This window comes from Neomonachus schauinslandi, chromosome 15 (genome assembly GCF_002201575.2).
Source record: "Neomonachus schauinslandi chromosome 15, ASM220157v2, whole genome shotgun sequence".
Lineage (NCBI taxonomy): Eukaryota > Metazoa > Chordata > Mammalia > Carnivora > Phocidae > Neomonachus > Neomonachus schauinslandi.
Window position 1 is genome coordinate 5,855,089 of NC_058417.1, and position 21,609 is coordinate 5,876,697.

Consider the following 21,609-nt stretch of genomic DNA (forward strand, 5'->3'; position numbering starts at 1 on the left):
AGAACCCTGTTTGTTTTTCAGAGTCCATCGTCTCTCATGGTTCGTCTACCCCTCCGATTTCCCCCGCTTCATTCTTCCCCTCCCGCTACCTTCTTCTTCTTCTTTTTTTTTTTTTTTCTTAACATATATTGCGTTATTTGTTTCAGAGGTACAGATCTGAGATTCAACAGTCTTGCAAAATTCACAGCGCTTACCAGAGCACATACCCTCCCCAGTGTCTATCACCCAGTCACCCCATCCTTCCCACCCCACCCCCCACTCCAGCAACCCTCAGTTTGTTTCCTGAGATTAAGAATTCCTCATATCAGTGACATCATATGATACTTGTCTTTCTCTGATTGACTTATTTCACTCAACATAATACCCTCCAGTTCCATCCACGTCGTTGCAAATGGCAAGATCTCGTTCCTTTTGATGGCTGCATAATATTCCATTGTATATATATACCAGATCTTCTTTATCCATTCATCTGTTGATGGACATCTTGGCTCTTTCCACAGTTTGGCTATTGTGGACATTGCTGCTATAAACATCGGGGTGCACGTACCCCTTCGGATCCCTACTTTTGTATCTTTGGGGTAAATACCCAGTAGTGCAATTGCTGGATCATATGGTAGCTCTATTTTCAACTTTTTGAGGAACCTCCATACAGTTTTCCAGAGTGGCTGCACCAGCTTGCATTCCCACCAACAGTGTAGGAGGGTTCCCCTTTCTCCGCATCCCCGCCAACATCTGTCATTTCCTGACTTGTTAATTTTAGCCATTCTGACAGGTGTGAGGTGGTATCTCATTGAGGTTTTGATTTGGATTTCCCTGATGCCGAGTGATACTGAGCACTTTTTCATGTGTCTGTTGGCCATTTGGATGTCTTCTTTGGAAAAATGTCTTTTCATGTCTTCTGCCCATTTCTTGATTGGATTCTTTGTTCTTTGGGTGTTGAGTTTGATGAGTTCTTTATAGATTTTGGATACTAGCCCTTTATCTGATATGTCATTTGCAAATATCTTCTCCCATTCTGTTGGTTGTCTTTTGGTTTTGTTGACTGTTTCTTTTGCTGTGCAAAAGCTTTTTATCTTGATGAAGTCCCAATAGTTCATTTTTGCCCTTGCCTCCCTTGCCTTTGGCGATGTTTCTAGGAAGAAGTTGCTTCGGTTGAGGTCAAAGAGGTTGCTGCCTGTGTTCTCCTTTAGGATTTTGATGGACTCCTGTCTCACATTGAGGTCTTTCAACCATTTGGAGTCTATTTTTGTGTGTGGTGTAAGGAAATGGTCCAGTTTCATTCTTCTGCATGTGGCTATCCAATTTTCCCAACACCATTTGTTGAAGAGACTGTCTTTTTTCCATTGGACATTCTTTCCTGCTTTGTCAAAGATGAGTTGACCATAGAGTTGAGGGTCCATTTCTGGGCTCTCTATTCTGTTCCATTGATCTATGTGTCTGTTTTTGTGCCAGTACCATGCTGTCTTGATGATGACAGCTTTGTAATAGAGCTGGAAGTCCGGAATTGTGATGCCGCCGGCTTTGCTTTTCTTTTTCAACATTCCTCTGGCTATGCGGGGTCTTTTCTGGTTCCATACAAATTTTAGGATTATTTGTTCCATTTCTTTGAAAAAAGTGGATGGTATTTTGATGGGGATTGCATTGAATGTGTAGATTGCTCTAGGTAGCATTGACATCTTCACAATATTTGTTCTTCCAATCCATGAGCATGGAATGTTTTTCCATTTCTTTGTGTCTTCCTCAATTTCTTTCATGAGTATTTTATAGTTTTCTGAGTACAGATCCTTTGTCTCTTTGGTTAGATTTATTCCTAGGTATCTTATGGTTTTGGGTGCAATTGTAAATGGGATCGACTCCTTAATTTCTCTTTCTTCTGTCTTGTTGTTGGTGTATAGGAATGCCACTGACTTCTGTGCATTGATTTTATATCCTGCCACTTTACTGAATTCCTGTATGAGTTCTAGCAGTTTTGGGGTGGAGTCTTTTGGGTTTTCCACATAAAGTATCATATCATCTGCAAAGAGTGAGAGTTTGACTTCTTCCTTGCCAATTTGGATGCCTTTGATTTCTTTTTGTTGTCTGATTGCTGTGGCTAGGACTTCCAATACTATGTTGAATAGCAGTGGTGATAGTGGACATCCCTGCCGCGTTCCTGACCTTAGGGGGAAAGCTCTCAGTTTTTCCCCATTGAGAATGATATTCGCTGTAGGTTTTTCATAGATGGCTTTTATGATATTGAGGTATGTACCCTCTATGCCTATACTCTGAAGAGTTTTGATCAAGAAAGGATGCTGTACTTTGTCAAATGCTTTTTCTGCATCTATTGAGAGGATCATATGATTCTTGTTCTTTCTTTTGTTAATGTATTGTATCACGTTGATTGATTTGCGGATGTTGAACCAACCTTGCAGCCCAGGGATAAATCCCACTTGGTCATGGTGAATAATCCTTTTAATGTACTGTTGGATCCTATTGGCTAGTATTTTGGTGAGAATTTTTGCATCCATGTTCATCAGGGATATTGGTCTGTAATTCTCCTTTTTGATGGGGTCTTTGTCTGGTTTTGGGATCAAGGTAATGCTGGCCTCATAAAATGAGTTGGGAAGTTTTCCTTCCATTTCTATTTTTTGGAACAGTTTCAGAAGAATAGGTATTAATTCTTCTTTAAATGTTTGGTAGAATTCCCCTGGGAAGCCATCTGGCCCTGGGCTTTTGTTTTTTGGGAGATTTTTGATGACTGCTTCAATTTCCTTAGTGGTTATAGGTCTGTTCAGGTTTTCTATTTCATCCTGGTTCAGTTTTGGTAGTTGGTACATCTCTAGAAATGCATCCATTTCTTCCAGGTTATTTAATTTGCTGGCATAGAGTTGCTCATAATATGTTCTTATAATTGTTTGTATTTCTTTGGTGTTGGTTGTGATCTCTCCTCTTTCATTCATGATTTTGTTGATGTGGGTCATTTCTCTTCTCTTTTTGATAAGTCTGGCCAGGGGTTTATCAATCTTGTTAATTCTTTCAAAGAACCAGCTCCTAGTTTCATTGATCTGTTCTACTGTTCTTTTAGTTTCTATTTCATTGATTTCTGCTCTGATCTTGATTATTTCTCTTCTCCTGCTGGGTTTAGGCTTTATTTGCTGTTCTTTCTCCAGCTCCTTTAGGTGTAGGGTTAGGTTGTGTACTTGAGACCTTTCTTGCTTCTTGAGAAAGGCTTGTATTGCTATATACTTTCCTCTTAGGACTGCCTTTGCTGCATCCCAAAGATTTTGAATAGTTGTGTTTTCATTTTCATTGGTTTCCATGTAGTTTTTTAATTCTTCTTTAATTTCCTGGTTGACCCATTCGTTCTTTAGTAGGATGCTCTTTAGCCTCCATGTATTTGAGTTCTTTCTGACTTTTGTCTTGTGATTGAGCTCTAGTTTCAAAGCATTGTGGTCTGAAAATAGGCAGGGAATGATTCCAATCTTTTGGTACCGGTTGAGACCTGATTTATGACCTAGGATGTGATCTATTCTGGAGAATGTTCCATGGGCACTAGAGAAGAATGTGTATTCCGTTGCTTTGGGGTGGAATGTTCTGAATATGTCTGTAAAGTCCATTTGGTCCAGTGTGTCATTTAAAGTCTTTATTTCCTTGTTGATCTTTTGCTTAGATGATCTGTCCATTTCAGTGAGGGGGGTGTTAAAGTCCCCCACTATTATTGTATTGTTGTCGATGTGTTTCTTTGCTTTTGTTATTAATTGGCTTATATAATTGGCTGCTCCCATGTTAGGGGCATAGATATTTACAATTGTTAGATCTTCTTGTTGGATAGATCCTTTAAGTATGATATAGTGTCCTTTCTCATCTCTTATTACAGTCTTTGGTTTAAAATCTAATTTGTCTGATATAAGGATTGCCACCCCAGCTTTCTTTTGGTGTCCATTAGCATGGTAAATGGTTTTCCACCCCCTCACTTTCAATCTGGGGCTGTCTTTGGGTCGAAAATGAGTCTCTTGCAGACAGCATATCGATGGGTCTTGTTTTTTAATCCAGTCTGATAGCCTGTGTCTTTTGATTGGGGCATTGAGCCCATTTACATTCAGGGTAACTATTGAAAGATAGGAATTTAGTGCCATTGTATTGCCTGTAAGGTGACTGTTACCGTATATTGTCTGTGTTCCTTTCTGGTCTATGTTGCTTTTGGGGTCTCTCTTTGCTTAGAGGACTCCTTTCAAGATTTCCTGTAGGGCTGGTTTTGTGTTTGCAAATTCCTTTAGTTTTTGTTTGTCCTGGAAGCTTTTTATCTCTCCTTCAATTTTCAATGACAGCCTAGCTGGATATAGTATTCTTGGCTGCATATTTTTCTCGTTTAGTGCTCTGAATATATCCTGCCAGTCCTTTCTGGCCTGCCAGGTCTCTGTGGATAGGTCTGTTGCCAATCTAATGTTTCTACCCTTGTAGGTTACATATCTCTTCTCCCGAGCTGCTTTCAGGATTTTCTCTTTGTCTATGAGACTCGTAAGTTTTACTATTAGATGTCGGGGTGTTGACCTATTTTTATTGATTTTGAGAGGGGTTCTCTGTGCTTCCTGGATTTTCATGCCTGTTTCCTTCCCCAAATTAAGGAAGTTCTCTGCTATAATTTGCTCCATTATACCTTCTGCCCCTCTCTCTCTTTCTTCTTCTTCTGGGATCCCAATTATTCTAATGTTGTTTCGTCTTATGGTATCGCTTATCTCTCGAATTCAGCCCTCGTGATCCAGTAGTTGTTTATCTCTCTTTTTCTCAGCTTCTTTATTTTCCATCATTTCATCTTCTATATTACTGATTCTCTCTTCTGCCTCATTTATTCTAGCAGTTAGCGCCCCCATTTTTGATTGCACCTCATTAATAGCCTTTTTGATTTCTACTTGGTTGGATTTTAGTTCTTTTACTTCTCCAGAAAGGGTTTCTCTAATAACTTCCATATTTTTTTCAAGCCCAGCTAGTATCTTTAAAGTGATGATTCTGAACTCTAGATCTGACATTGTACTAATGTCCGTATTGAGTAGGTCCCTGGCAGTCGGTACTACCTCTTGTTCTTTTTGTTGAGGTGATTTTTTCCGTCTTGTCATTTTGTGCAGAGGAGAATAGATTAATGAGAGAACAAAATGCTAGCAGAGTAACAACGTCCCCAGAAAATATACTCTAAACAAATCAGAAAAAACCTGAAGCAGTGGGAAAAGAAAGGGAAAGAGAGAAAAAAGAAAAAGAAAAAAAAGAAAAAGATAAAGATAAAAACAAAAACAAACAAAACAAAACAGCAACAAAAAAACCAGAATGTGATCAAATATGATCAGTGCCACACACTAGATTTGGGGTGTATTTTGGTCTTTTAGAAGAAAGTCCCTACCAAAATTTTAAAGAAAGAAAAACTTATATATGTACAAAAATAAGGGTTGATATGATGAAGGGATGGAATATGACTGTAAAGATGGAAATTATAAAAAATTTTATAAAAGGAATTGATAAGAAGTTGTTTGAAAAAAGAAAGAAGAGGATTTAAAAAAAGAAAAAAAAAAGGGAGAGGATGTGATCAGGCAGGGGAACAGAAAACACCATATACTAGAGATTTAGGGTATATTTTGATCTGTTAGAAGAAACTATCTCAAAATTTTAAAGAGAGAACAACTTATATATATAAGCCAAAAATATGGGTAACTACTATGAAGGGATAGAATATGACTCTAAAAATGAAAAATAAAAATGTTTTTTTTTAAAAAAAAAAGGGATTGATAAGATGTTGGTTGAAAAAGGGAAAAAGAAAAATTCAAAAAGAATAAAAAAAGAAAAAAAGACAGTTAAAAAAAAATTAACTTTGAAAGACTACAGAATCATGGCAAAAAAGCCATGAATTCTATGTGCAGTAGTCCCCTAGAGCTGGAGTTCTGCCGTTCTCATTGATGGGTAAACTTGGTCTTGGCTGGCTGTTCTCGCTGATCTTCTGGGGAGGGGCCTGTTGCCGTGGTTTCCAAATGTCTTTGCCGGAGGCAGAATTGCCCCGCCCTTGCCCCCTCCCAGCTAAGTAATCTGCTGGGGTTTGCTCTCCGGGGCTTTTGTTCCCTTCGAGCTTTCCGTACAGCTTTGGAGGCGGAGAGTGAAAATGGCGGCCTCCCAATCTCCGCCCCGGAGGAGCCGAGAACTCGGGGTCCCGCTTCTCAGTGAGCCCCCAGAGAAAAGCCGTCAGTCACTCCCGTCTCCCCGGTCTCCAGCCGCACTCGTGCTCACCCGGCCTGTGACCGCGCGTTTCTATCTCTGGCACCCGACCCCGGGTGGAGTCTCCAAACCCAGCAGATCCCTGCGGCGCACTTCCGCGCGGCTCCTCCCAGGGGAGGAAGGTGAGTCTCCCCGGATCTGCCGCTTGTTGGGTCCCTGCTGGAGGAGCAGTGGCCCGACTGTGCCGCGGATCACGGTTTATGGCAACCTCGAGCTGGGCTGCGCCTCTGCAGCCGGCTTCCCTGCTCCGATACCTGGGAGCTCTGCCACACTCAGGCACCCCCAGTCTTTCTGTGACCCGTGGGTCCTGAGACCACACTGTCCCGGAGGGTTCCACCCCCCGCTTAGCCACCAGAGTGACGTCCCTCAGCGGAACAGACTTTTAAAAGTTCCGATTTTGTGTTCAGTGGCTCTATCACTTGCCAGAAGCGGCCGCCGGAGGCCCCTCCCCCGCCGTCTATCCTCCCGAATATCGCCTCGGATTCACCTCTCCGCACGTCCTACCTTCCAGAAAGTGGTCGCTTTTCTGATGAGAGAGTTGTTGCTCTTCTTTTCTTCGACCTCCTGTTGAGTTTGTAGGTGTTCAGAATGGTTTGATCCCTATCCAGCTGAATTCCTGAGAGGAGACGAAATCCAGGTCTCCTACTCCTCCGCCATCTTGCTCCGCCCCCCCAATTCTAAACTCTTGATGAATTTAGAAAACATCGAAACCATGTCCTCTTACAAAATTCTCCTCTACTTCAGGATAATTGGACAGAATAGGTGAGGTTAAGCAAAAGTTACCTGTCCTCCTAGGACCTGAAAGCAAGGAGAGGAGTTAGGCTACACATGGCCCAATCCCAAACCCTAGACCTCCAGTGGGAGACACAGCATGCATCCCTCCCAGGACCCCTGGCATCCTAATGATCATTTTCAGGCCACCCGAGGCTTTGGTGCACTTTTGCTTTTAATAGTGCACTGGTGGTTTTTTTTGGCAGGCTTCTACAACCCTTTTTTCTCCACTACAAGGAGAGACAGAATTTATGCTCCCCCCACCCCCATGTCCATCACCCCTCTTACCTCTTAGCCCCACACCAAGGACCGAGGTAGGAAAAAGCTCAGCCCTCTCACTTGGGTCAGGACCGACCTGGGCTTCCCCCAGGACTCCACCTGAGACCACCCCTAATTTGCTTACCTTTCCTTCTCTGCCCTGCCTTCTCCAGTCCCTTACAGCTCTCCTGTCCTGGGGGGGGTGCCTTCCTTAAAAACCACCTACACGTGACTCTATCTCGGCCCCACTGGAGGTGATGACTTAGGCTGGAATTACTGATAGACCTTGTGTTCCTTCCTAAACAGCACCTTAATGAAAACCTGGCCAGACTCACAGCCAAGTTTGAGAAAGCAACGGCAGATAAACTCAAATGTCAGCAAGAAGCTGAAGTGACCACAGGCACCATCTCCCTTGCAAATCGCCTGGTGAGTGTGAGCCTCAGCAGCCTGAGCCGTAATTGTATTAGCTGAGCTTGTCAAGTGCCGCCGAGGTACAAAATAGATGAGCACAGCTTAGCGCCGCTTTGACTTGGGGGGAAATATTAAAATGTAATAGGATGTGTGCGGGGGGCGGGGAGCAGATATTAAAATGCGCTGGGTTGCAGGGACTGAGTCCTGAGAAGTGTGAATGCACACCCTGGTCTGGTCAAGAGAGTTTTCCTACAGAGACATTTGGGAGGATGGGAGCCCTTGATCTATCAGACAGCGGGGTGAGACGCGACATGCTTACGTGCATATATGCGCCTCGGCCAGAGGAAGCCTTACAAGACAAAGCTAGCCACTCGGTAGGAAAGCTCTGCAGCTCTTAACTGTGTAATGTTTGATGATAAAGGCGTGACCAGGATTAGGGACTGAGACAGAAGCAGAGAAGAATGACACCTCTTGACCCTGAGCATCTGTGAGCGTGACCTTGCCCATATGCGTGGGTGCACTCACACGTGTGTGCACAAACATACACATACACACGCAGGCTGGCCTCCCTAAGAGAGGAAATCTGAGGGTCACAGCAGGGTGTTTGTCTGATGGCTGTCTGCTAACAAACTACCCTGGAACTTAGTGATATAACACAACCACTATTTCATTGTCTCTTACAAGTTTGTGGGTCAGGAATTTGGGCAGGTTTCAACTGGTAGGTTCTCAGCTCTAGGTGGTGCCTACTGGGGCCACCGAGTGGCCGGCTGGTTTGTCCCACGCACCTCGGCAGGAGCTACTAGAAGGGCAGAGCTTCCCCCATGTAGTCTCAGGCCTCTGTACTTAGACGTTTTACATGGGGACTCAGGGCTCCAAGCACAAGGGTTCTAAGAAGAAGTAGAAGTTTCCAGTCTCTTAAGGCCTGGGACCAAAAGCCAAACACAGTATCCCTTCTACCTCATACTATTGGCCAAAGCAGTCGTAGGTTCAGGGAGGAGGAGCATAGGCAGCAACTCTTTTTTAATTTTATTTAATTATTTTAGAAAGAGAACGAGAGCACAGGAAGAGAGGGAGAGGGGGGAGGGAGAAAACCCCAGGCAGACTCCCCGCTGAGCATGGAGCCTGACTCAGGGCTTGATCCGACAACCCTGAGATCATGACCTGAGCCAAAACCAAGAGTGGGATGCTTAACCGAATGAACCACCCCGGCACCCCAGGTGCCAATTCTTGGTGAAGGGAGTGTCAAAGAATTCATAGCCTTTTTGAATGTGAAAGTGGCTTGTATTTCTTGTCCTAAATCAGCTAAGATCCTGCAAAGCAGTGTCCGCTGGGCATGATTTCTCTTCCACAGAGAGCCTTTACAGCACTTTTGTCTCCAATGATGGGAGGTGGAGTCGATATCTTTTTACTTTTATTCCAGCCACTATGTGTTTCTAAAATGAAGCCAGCTTTTTCTCGTTGAAGGAGAAAGGAGTCACAATAATGATGGAACTGAGCCATGCTTTGGTGAAGAAAGGCTCTTCCACAGGAGTGTGTCTGTGTACTTGTTGGTTGGACCTGCCCTTGCATTGCATTGAGATGATCATTTGAACTGAACAATTCGGTCTAGAGACAGCTCTTCTGCAAAGAGGCAAGAAGCATTCCAGGCCTCTTAGCTGGCCTGTCTTCCATCCCATTTTCTGTTTGGTTTGCAGACCTTAGCAGAGCCTTCTTTGCCTGGGTGAAGCATTTTCTGAATTGGTCCCCTTGGAAGGCAGGCAGGGTGTACAGGCTCTGAATCCAACCCCGTCTCTACCCACCTAGAGGTCCTGGCGCGATACTTCAACATTCTGGTCTTTATCTGTTGTCATCTAAAAACAGGCATGGGAATGGCTGGGTTGGCGCATCCAGCTCTGACATTCTACGATGCCATCTTTCAAGGAAGGACGAGGGGTCAGTCATAACACAGACTCAGCTCTGCCATATCCAAAGAAAGGAGGCCTCTCCTCCCCGGAGGGGGGTCCCCACGGAGAGGTGTGCCATACCAAAGTGGGGCAGACACAATCAGGACGTGTTCCACCATCTTGGTACTTTGTGCACGCGCATGTTCCCGTACCTCTAACTCTATGTCTTAATTACCGTGTCTATCTGCCCACCCACTGTGAATTATTTATAGCGCCTGGAAGTGATTTTATTTGTTTTCCTATTCCCAGCACTTGGCGAGGAGAAGGGGGAGAGCGCATAATAGGTTGTGCAGCCCAGGCACTGCACTAGGTGATGAACGTACATGATCACATTTAATTTTCTCCCCAGCCCTTGGAGGTGGGTGGTATTTGTCTTCATGCCTATAAAGGGCAGAGCCCAGAAGCCTGCGCTCAAAGCCTATAATCCATCTGCAGCCCACATGATGCACAGCACAGAATAGGTGTGTTTACTGAGTGTGTGCTGTGGCCAGTACAAGTCCCCAGTGATCACAAGGGCCACAGAAGTGATGTCCCGAGTCTTCTGGTATCAGATGTGCACTGTGCGTTCTCTGTGACTGAGTCCGTGGCGCTACGTAGAGCCTGTGGGATGATGAGCCTTCTCTCCTCTCTGGTCTCTGCCCTCGTAGGTGGGAGGACTTGCCTCTGAGAACGTGAGGTGGGCAGAAGCCGTGCAGAACTTCCGACACCAGGAGAGCAAGTTATGTGGAGACATTGTACTCACCACAGCTTTCGTGTCCTACCTCGGCTTCTTTACGAAGAGATACCGGCAGAGCCTCATGGACGGGACCTGGAGACCCTACCTGAGCCGGCTGGAGGTACGTACAGCCTGAATTTCTCCTGACCTCACCAGCCTGTGGCTACCAGTGAGCTCACGGGACACTAACCATCCACATCTTCTCGTTCCTTCTTGCCTACTTCCCCCCACCACTCCCACCTGAGCATTCACCTGCATGTGACATTGGCACCCATGTCCTTCCTTCTGCTCACTCACATTCCCATCCACTGCCCTCTGGGCCACCTGAGGACAGCATCTCTCCTCTCCATTGGGCTCTCCAGGGACACTCTGATCCACTGCCCACCAGGCTGCTTCGAACTCTAAAACTCAAGAGACATCCAAAGCACCCTGTGTGTTCCCTCCAGTCTCCCTGCTCTGGAGCCAAACTTCAGAGCCGTGGTAGGGCCAAGATCCTGCATTGCCCCTGGTCATGGGAACCCAGACACCCTTATGCAAACAGCCCTGCCTACTTCGGTCGTGTGTCCTCAGTTTGTCCTCCTAGTGTAAGTGGGTGGATTTTGCTCCCCACCCCTCCATTTCTACTGAGACGATTTGGGGCGGCATGCTGGCCCCTGGCTGAAAGGGGTTCAGGGCTGGAGCCTGTAGTCAGAATAATTCCTAAGCTTGTCCACTTTCCCATCACTCGTCATCCTCAATCCACAAATGTTCACTGAGGGTTCTGCATGTCCTCCCTCTCTCCCAGACAGGAGGACAAAAGCCATTCAAAGACCCAAGATGCCCACAGGAAGGTCACTGTCCAGTAGAGGAGGTTAGGTTCACAGAAAGCGGCTGCAGTAAGAGTCAGCCCAAAAGTTCACTACGTACAGAAGATTTGTATTCCAGAATGTGTGCATAGGCAGATCCTCAGAACATAAAACCCTTATTGTCTGGTGACGGTTGGTTCCATAGATCAGCTCCCAAAATCTCATTCACTTGATGATTTGTTAAATAGTGATATAAAAACTATTATGGAAATACATACATACATACATACCCTTACGGCACTAGGACAGAAACAAAAATAAAGCTGCTATTTATTTATCTTGGACACCATGGGAAAGGAAATTATTAAAAGGACAATTATTTTTTTTTTTAAAGATTTATTTATTTATTTATTTGAGAGAGAGAATGAGAGAGAGAGAGCACATGAGAGGGGGGAGGGTCAGAGGGAGAAGCAGACTCCCTGCCGAGCAGGGAGCCCGACGCGGGACTCGATCCCGGGACTCCGGGATCACGACCTGAGCCGAAGGCAGTCGCTTAACCAACTGAGCCACCCAGGCGCCCAAAAGGACAATTATTAACTGAGTGCACAAAAGTGAGGAGCTCAAGGGCAGCTTAGTGGGGATTTTTCTGGCTTTTTGGGGGGTTCCTAAGCATTTTGGGGCCGTGACCCCTTTGGCGCTCCGGTGAGACCTCTGGATTTCTTCTCACAGGAATGTTTTTAGTGCATAAAATGGACTTGAAATACATTCCTGATCCCAGGATAAGAACCTCCAGAGGCAGATCTTGCTTTCAAGGTTTGTTTGATGGCAGAGTGCTGGCCATCGGTCACCCTAGTGAGTGAGATTAAGGGAAAGGGGATGGATTGGACAGGCTTTCCTGAGGTGACAGGGAAGACAAACCACAGAGGAGAGAGGGACAGAGAGGTTAAAGGGTCATGTGTGTGTGTGTGAACCTCGAAAACATTTTACTAAGAGAAAGCAGCCAGACACAGAAAGTTACCTGCTGTATGACTCCATTTATGTGAACTATCCAGAAGAGGTAAATAGAAAGTAGATTAGTGGTTGCTGGGAGCTGGGGTAGAGGGGAATGAGGAGGGCCTGCCAAAGGGTATGGGGTTCCTTTAGGGCTGAGGACACTGTTTTGGAATCAGATAGAGCTGATGGTCGCACAACATTGTGAAGGACCAAATGCCATTGAATCATGCACTCTAAAATGGTTCATTTAAGTGACAGGAATTTTACCCCAATTAAAAAAAAAATGTATGCGTGTCCCCAGTGGAAAATATTAGCTGTAGAAGAATTGAACGAGCTGAGAGAGGTCAACAGAAAAAGAAAAGGAGGGATCTGGGGCACACACGGGGACCACAGAGGGAACCAGGTCCCAGGGAGGCATCCTCAGGCCCGGAGGTGCGCTGGTGGGCTTCCCAGCATGCACCAACAAGCGAGTCTGCAGGGAGAGGTCATGCAGGCGACCCCGGAAGTGGGGGGTGTTCTGGACTGGGAGAAAGGGGAGCATCTCCGGTTCTTTGCAAGCTGGGCCTCTGTCAGCAGGTGGTGAGTGCCGTGCATGACGGAAAGGGTGATGTGGGCTGGCACAAGAGAGGGTAAGCCCAGCAGGTCTGGGACCTGCTCCAGAAAGCGTGCACAGGAATCAGAACGCAGGGGGAAAGGGACCCTATTAACACGAGTAAGGGCAGGGAGGAGACTGTTGATAATACACACATAATCTATGGTAGAAATTCAATTTAGGCGAGTATACCCAAGAACAAACGGTCACAGAGGCTGGATCTCTGCTGCTATTCCTCCATCGAGAGAAAAAAAGGCTCTCAGGACTTGAAGAAAACCTGCTTCCGGAAATAATCATGAAGCCAGAAGAGTACTCTTCTGGGGGGGATTTTGATCGTGCTTTTGAAGTTGTGCTGACTTCGGGAGCTCCTGGGCGTCCCCCCTGCCCCCCAGCTGAGGAAGCCCACTTCTGCTCTGAGCATGTGTCCTGCTTCTGCCTCATCAGGTCCCCATCCCCGTCACCCCCACCCTGGATCCCCTGAGGATGCTGACGGATGATGCCGACGTGGCAGCCTGGCAGAACCAGGGCCTCCCCGCGGACCGCATGTCCACGGAGAATGCCACCATCCTCCTCAGCTGTGAGCGCTGGCCCCTCATGGTTGACCCACAGCTACAAGGCATCAAGTGGATCAAGAACAAATACGGCGAGAACCTCCGGGTCACTCAGATCGGCCAGAAGGGGTAGGTGGCTGAGCACGTCACTTCTCCCTTTTTGTCGTTTGTGCAGAGGGGACAAAAAAGTGTCATGAGGGGATCTGAAGCCCCAGTGGGTTGTTTCTACCCTCCTGCTTCCTCCACGAGGTTTCTCCTGTTTCTCTTCCCATTTTAGGAAACCTCCCAATGAAAGATGCGTGGGTACCAAGTCTCTGCTTTTCTTTGTCATGAGAAATCGTGTGTGTGCGTGTGCGCGAGTGTGTGTGTGTGTGCGAGTGTACGTGAGCCACCCGACCCATCAGGAGTCCTGTCTCCACCGTCCAGCATCCCCCTCCCTTCTCTCCTTGGACACGTCCTCCCTGGTCAGGCGCAATTCTGGGTTTCACAAAGTCTCCCTCACGTTTAGCCAAACTGTGCCTGTCTCAGCCCGTCCTAGAGCCCATTTCTCTGCCCAGGGTTCCCACCTCCGGCGCAGAGCCCCATAGCACAAACCTAAACATTGTCTCTCCCGGGGGACGATGGGACATTGCGGCTGGATGCATAGCACCCAAGTCAGCTGTGAACCTTCGAGAAGCCCTGGTACCTGCCATGTCCTCGCACGTACCCGATGGGGGACTTACTACCCAAAGGGACATGAATGATGCGGAGAATGTCTATCCAGCACCCGCCCCAGGCCTCCGCACCTCCCACCTCATGGCTTCATTAACTGTGTTAGAACCTAGCTTTGTAGTTTCAGTTCTCAGTTCTTGTTCTGTGCCATCAGGATATATGAGCGGGATAGGACGGGGCAGTGGGGGTAAGGGGGGGGGGACAGAGATCATTTATGAGGCGGTTGGGTATGTGCCAGCCCTCGTGTTAGGGACCTCATCTCAAATGCTTTCCTTAATCCACACAGCTGATAAGGTTAGCGTTACTAGTACCCATTTCTGGGGAAATAGAGGTTCACAGAAGCAAATTAATGTCTGCAAGAGTATACCATATTAATTTTTTTAAGCTTTTATTTATTTATTTTGAGAGCGAGAGAGAGAGCCTGAGCAGGGGGAGGAGCAGAGGGAGGGGGACAAGCTGACTCCTCACTGAGCGGGGAGCCCGACACGGGGCTTGATCCCACGACCCTGAGATCATGACCTGAATGGAAACCAAGAGTCAGGCGCTCAACCAACTGAGCCACCCAAGTGCCCCAAGAGTATACCATTTAAAAGCAATGTTCATAGCAGCATTATGCACAATATTCAAAATGTGGAAGCAACCCAAGTATCCATCGACAGATGAATGGATGAACAAAATGCGTTGTATCCATACAATGAAGCATTATTCAGCCTCAAATAAGAGTGAAATTCTGACACACGCTATAACATGGATGAACCCTGACGACATTGTGCTGAGTGAAATAAGCCAGTCACAAAAGGACAAATACTGTATGGTTCTACTTATATGAGGTTCCTAGAGTTGTCAAATCCACAGAGACAGAAAGCAGAACGGTGTTCCCAGGGGCCGGAGAGGACGGGTATGGAGAGTCATTAGTTAACGGGTACAGAGTTTCAGTTTTGCAAGATGGAAAACTTCTGGAGACGGATGGTGGTGACAACAGTGTGAATGTGCTTGGTGCCCCTGAGCTGTACAGTTAGAAGCAGCGAAGATGGCAGGTTGTGTGTTATGTACATTTCACTGCAATTGTAAATTAATTTATTAAATTTTTTTTTTAAAGATTTTTTTTATTTGTTTATTTGAGAGAGAGAGAATGAGAGAGAGAGAACACATGAGAGGGGATAGGGTCAGAGGACGAAGCAGACTCCCTGCCGAGCAGGGAGCCCCATGCGGGACTCGATCCAGGGACTCCAGGATCATGACCTGAGCCGAAGGCAGTCGCTTAACCAACTGAGCCACCCAGGCGCCCTTAAATATTTTTTTAAACCGATGGAGGCAGTGTTTGAAGCAGATGGTCCTCAGCTAGAAACCCAAGGTTTATCCTCTCCAACACACAGCCGCCAAGGTGAGGCTTACTGCTGTGGTCATCCGTCCCGAACGTGGCTGCCCAGAGGTCCAGATCAGCCAGCATTGTTTAAATCAAACACGCAATGTTACAAAAGTAGTTAAAGCAAATATAAACTACCAGAATGGATCCCTTCTTCTAGAAAGGATAAGAGGAGAAATGAATCCCAAGGTCCACCAGGGTATATGTTTATCTGTGTCATGGACCAGATAATCTCATCCTAGCCTATTCCCCACACTTTGATTCCTTTCTAGGGGCAGCCGGGTGGCTCAGTTGGTTGAGCCTCTGACTCTTGCTTTTGGCTCAGGTCATTTGGCTCGGGGGAGATGAACCATTAGAGACTGTGGACTATGGGAAACAAACTGAGGGTTTCAGAGGAGAGAGGGGTGGGGGGATGGGTGAGCCTGGTGATGGTGTTAAGGAGGGCACGTATTGAATGGAGCACTGGGTGTTATATGCAAACAATGAATCATGGAACACTGCATCAGAAACTAATGATGTACTGTATGGTGACTAACATAACATAATAAAATTAAAATTTATTCTTTAAAAAAAAAGAAAATTGTTACAGGAGAATATTTAATGATGTGGGGAAATGTTTCCGATATATTTTATGTAGAAGAACCAAATTATAAAACAAACGTGCTGTATGAATCCAATAGTAAATAAATATAAATGCAAATATAAATTAAATTATAAATGAAATATAATAAAAGGAATCAACTTGAAAATATAATATATCCAAGCATACACATTCAACACCAAAATACGAATGACCAATGAAAGGGTCACATTCATTTTTATATCCTTTTTTGTATTTTGTCATGTTTCCTTATTTCTGAAACTGTACAAGATCAAATAAATATCCTTTTAAACAGAGAAAAACGGGCCCACCGAGGTCAGCCCAGGCAGCTGTGCCCCACATCTTCCATGGAGGCCCCAGTTGTCCTGTTACACTTCCTGTGCATCTGTACCTTGCCAAAGGCTCATACTGTCCAGCTCTCTCCCCAGCTACCTCCAAACCCTAGAGCGTGCCCTGGAGGCTGGAGACGTGGTGTTGATCGAAAACCTAGAAGAGTCCGTTGATCCTGTTCTGGGACCCCTGCTTGGGAGAGAGATCATCAAGAAAGGACGGTAAGACTCCGCCATGTCGCTGATCCTTCCTGAGGAGCAGGCTCCCAGAACCGTGAGCAGATCTGCTCTTCCCTGAACATCCTCTCCTCAACGCCTGTCACGGGCTTCTTGCAGCACGCACACCTTTCTCGCTTCCACAAGGGGAATAGTTAGCTGCCCTTGACTCGCAGAGAAAGTTTCCTGCAATAACTTTGCTCCCATCAGTCACATCCTCCTTGACTTCCTCCCACATGGGAGCAGTGCACTCTTTTGGAGGAATTTTAGAAAGAAGTGGTCAAAATGCAGACTGCCTTGTAAGCATGAGCATTTTATCCAAGCTAGACTCCTGGGTTCTGAGAACTCAGTGCTCTGGCCCTTTGATGAGCCCCTGTTGCTTTGGGGGCTGGCAAGTGATCAAGGCTTAGCAAGTGTCTGGCAGAAGGAAGAGGATGAGAGAGGATGAAGGACAATAAGCACATAGGAGAGAGACCATTATCATGGAGAGTTGCTTTACCCACTGCCCAGGCCATAAATTGCCTTTCCATGTCCTTAGGATGTGCTCATTTGCTGAATTAACCATTTCCACCCATAGTTCTCCATCAGCCATGGAAAAAAGGATGCCCTATTTTTGCGAGCCTGTAAAGCACCTTTGTGCAAACTGATGGTGTCCTTTTCTGCAAACACTTTACTGCCATCTGCTGGGAAAGTTTCATAATGTACCAACCTACTTGGACTACAGTGTGAATGGCTCTCCCAACAGCCATGCACGTCGAATCAAACATGGTGGCCGTGCGAGAAAGTCTCTCACCCTCCACCCCCATGCCCCACATTGGGGCAAACAAGGATCTCAGGGCTCAATCTAGACATGCTTGGGAGGAATCCGAATGTGGCAATATTGCTTGCTACGATCTCACAAAAAAACATCTAGAATTCTGTCCCTGAACCGATTCTCATGGGAAGGCACCCCACCTTCACATGACCCTTTGTGTTCCAGATTCATTAAAATTGGAGACAAAGAGTGTGAATACAATCCCAGGTTCCGGCTCATCCTTCACACCAAGCTAGCCAATCCTCACTACCAGCCCGAACTGCAGGCTCAGGCCACCCTGATCAACTTCACAGTGACCAGGGACGGCCTGGAGGACCAGCTGCTGGCTGCTGTGGTCAGCATGGAGAGGCCGGACCTGGAGCAGCTGAAGGTACGTAGAGGATCCACCAAGGAAGGATGAAAACGCTTGGCCACTAGATCCTGCTCTCCGTTCTGGGTGAGGTGTGGGGGCTGCTTTTCCTGGAGCGGAGCAGCATGGTTCTTAGCTAGACTTTGGGGGGGTGGTGAGGGTTGGCCATCACCATTTAGCTGCCTGAATGTCCAGTTGGAAAACAGAGACTAGAGCAAGATCAAGAACAGAGAGGCCGAAGACAGCTGGGAGACCAGACACTCTTGTCACCAAGAGCAGAGCCTGGCCCGGGTTTATGAACGTGCTTGGGCCCACACATGAGTCCAGAAGTAACCACCATGTGAGGAGAGTGTCTTAGTCAACTTAGGCTGCTATAACAAAATACCACGGACTGGGGGACCATGTTCCCGCCCTCACGGAGCTTATAGTCTAGTGGAGGAACACAGAAAATAAATAGCGTAGACAAACAATGTCATTCGACGTAATGACAAGACTTTCCAAGAAAATAAAGTATCGTGATATTAAAAAGCCAGGGGGCTAATTTAAAACCAGGAAGGTGGGGCACCTGGGTGGCTCAGTCAGTAAAGCATCTGCCTTCAGCTCAGGTCATGATCCCGGGGTCCTGGGATCGAATCCCGCATTGGGCTCCTTGCTCAGCAGGGACTCGGCTGCTCCCTATCCCTCTGCCTTCCCCCCTGCTTGTGTTCTCTCTCTTTCTGTCAAATAAATAAAATATTTTAAAAAAAGAAGCAGCAGAAGCTAAATTAGCCCAAAGTCACATGACTAATAAATGGTGCATTTGGGATTCAGTTCATCTGCTTGTCTGTTCTCATGCTATCCTGTCTCCCGCTTCATCCGTCTGAAGGAAGGAACTTGACCCCCGTAGCATTTATTTATTCAGGATGCTCAGGGCTTCCACATCTGACTCCACCCTACTTGACGTTTGCAGTCAGATCTCACGAAGCAGCAGAATGGGTTCAAAATCACCCTGAAGACCTTAGAAGACAACCTGCTATCTCGCCTCTCCTCAGCATCTGGGAACTTCCTGGGGGACACGGCCTTAGTGGAGAACCTGGAGACCACCAAGCAGACAGCCACCGAAGTTGAGAAGAAGGTAAAACTGCCCTGTCAGCCATTGGGCGGCAAGGCCCTCCTCCCAGCCCCTGAGTCCTGAGTTTTTGGAAAAAAAAAACAAAAACAAAAAAACACGAAGTCAGAATTCCCAGGTACCTTTTCCATGTTCCAGAATTCCTTCTAGAAAGTCCAGTGAGGCAGGATTCCTGAGTCGACCAGCTCACATCCTGTGTTAGGGAGTTCCTGCCTTCTGGGAGGTGCATTTGACAACTCAACTCTACAGACGTCTGATGAGCATTAAGTCTGTGCCCAGCCTCGTCTTCCATGCGGGGGATGGTAGCTCAAACTTCATCCTTAGCCAGTGTGTGCGGTTGCCCCGAAGTTAAGGAGTCCCACTGCTGTGAGCATTGGCTGGTTCGGCATGATTGCACCCTGAGAAAACCCACCAGCCTGCAAAAATTTCACAAGTCCAATTGCCATGAGGGAATTTCAGTGACTTCTCAGGAAGCTCAGCTCTCAAAAACGGTTGTCATCCTGGGAGATGATGCAGTATGTAGCTTCCTTCCTTTATCCCACAATGTTTGGAAGGCTTTTATTTCCCCTGTGGGGGACTGGAAGACAGGACTTGGGGGTGTCCGAGCCTCTCACCCTTTGTGGGCAGGCTGTTGTGTACGCAGGCTTAACAACATTCCCAGCCCTGCTCCTGGATTAGAGGAACAATTAAGACCCTGGTTCTGAGCAGGATACCGCTCAGCACTGTAACAGCACACCTTGGAGGGAATACACTCTTTGTCAGATTATTGGGACTTCTCCAAATATCAAAGCCTCTGTTCCGGGTAGGGACAGGGCAGGGAAAATGAAAAGTAATGATGGGGGCAGGTAGACCAGTTCATGCCCACTCTGGGATAACAGACAATTGAGGTCGGAGGGAGAGATACTAAGAGCAGGGATGTCCAGCCTCGCATCGTCTCCATGGCCACTACATGACCACCAGGTTTTACTGCTGGTTCTCTGTGGCCTCCATATCTCTAGATAGGACGGCGCAGAGTTTGTACAATAATTATGTAGAAGTTCCACTGTCTTGGGCAAGAGAGATGGGGGGGTGGACAGAACCCAACTCACATATGGTTATATATGGATAAAAGTTTTAGGGGCACCTGGGTGGCTCAGTCGGTTAAGCGTCTGCCTTTGGCTCAGGTCATGATCCCGGGGTCTTGTGATCGAGTTCCGCATTGGGCTCCCTGCTCAGCAGGGAGCCTGCTTCTCCCTCTGCCTCTACTGTTCCCCCTGCTTGTGCTCGCTCTCTCTCTCTCTCTCTCTCTCCCTCTGTCAAATAAATAAATAAAATCTTAAAAAAAAGTTTTGGTCAAGGAAATGTCTCAGGTTCTGGGAATAAACACCTAGATAAGTAAAGGTGCCGATAGCTGAAAGATGGGAGCAGAAATGGATTTAGGGATGAGAAGAAATTATTATTTTAGTTTGTGTTGTGTTGAGTTTGGAGTGCCTCTGGGCCATTCACATAGATCTGTCCCATGGGTTTCTGGATATCTGATCTTGGCTGGTGATAAAGCGCTGACAGTCATCAACAAGTAGTTGGTCATTGAAACCAGGAGTGGATGAAGTCACTGGGGAGATGTGTGCACAATGATGAGACTGGGAGTAGAGCATGGAAGAAGACTAATACGTATTAAGAGAAATACAGAAGATGTAAACTGTGGAATAGAGCAGAGAGATGAGAGGAAAAGCAGGGAAAATAAGGGATTGTGAGAGAAAACATTTCAAGAAGGCATGCCAGTGGTGTTGAATGATGCTGAGGACTCAAATGAGATATGGCTGAGATGTGGCCACTGAACTTTGCAAAAAGGAGTTATCAGTGATCTTAGGGAGGATGATTTCCATGAAAGCAGAAGCCAGACTACGTTAGAATGAGAGCAAATGGGAGCTGAGAAGGGGAAAGTGAGTATAAATAACCCTTTAAAGAAGCCAAACTGTGAAATGGGAGAGAGAGAAAGGATTGTAACTTAAGAAGGACATGGATCCCCTGAGATGGGAGAGACTGAGCGTACTCGCCAGGAGTTGGGAGGATGCATGGATTATAAAAGAAGAGCAGTAGTCAAGAAGAGAAGGTGAATTTACAGAAAAAAGAAGAAATGGTTAATACGGTGGGGTACATAAGAAAGGGGAAATGCCATTCAGGTCCACAGATGGTGAGCTTCTCTTTAGAAAGATGGAGAGGGGCACTTGGGTGGCTCAGTCAGTTAAGCATCTGTCTTTGGCTCAGGTTATGATCTCCGGGTCCTGGGATGGAGTCCCGCATCAGGCTCCCTGCTCAGCAGGGAGTATGCTTCTCCCTCTGCCTGCCCTGCCCCTCCCCCCTCCTTGTGCACTCTCTCTCTCTCTGTTAAATAAATAAAATCTTTAAAAAAGTAAATAGAAAGTTGGAGAGCTAGCTCCAATGTGATAGGGGCTGGGGGCAAACAGGAGTCTAGAAATGAGATCCATGGTCCATGGATCCATGTAGGCAACTGAGCTAGGGAGACAGAGACTTAAAGGAATCAGAGGAGAGGCAGAAATGAAGGAGATTCCTTCCTGTTGGTCTTTATATAAACGGGGAGAGCATGAGTCATGTTCACCTGCTGGGAGTAAAGGAGTGGTGGTGAGGTAGGTAGCTTGGGGAGCAGAGTGAAGGTTTGCAATTGCTAAAATAGGAACGAAAGGTGACTCAGGAAACACAGTTAATGGACGGCATTAAGAACCCAGGTGAGCTTGAAACATATGGATCTCAAAACGCCATTCTGAATAATTGTATGATTTTTGTTCAGCCGCTTCCAAGAATCTATGTCTTCAATTACTGAATTTAACCGATTTACATTTATTAACATTATTGATAGAGTGA

The 21,609-nt window shown here is 46.5% G+C and overlaps 1 protein-coding gene across 1 annotated transcript in view; it reads left to right on the forward strand.

Annotated features, from left to right (window-relative positions):
- DNAH9 (dynein axonemal heavy chain 9) overlaps positions 1-21,609 on the forward strand; it is a 357,089-nt gene that overhangs the window by 250,071 nt on the left and 85,409 nt on the right. The window contains 6 exon segments of the mRNA XM_021694498.1: positions 7,570-7,689; positions 10,265-10,453; positions 13,147-13,382; positions 16,360-16,482; positions 17,456-17,660; positions 18,589-18,753. Of these exon segments, the coding sequence (XP_021550173.1) occupies positions 7,570-7,689; positions 10,265-10,453; positions 13,147-13,382; positions 16,360-16,482; positions 17,456-17,660; positions 18,589-18,753 (1,038 nt within the window).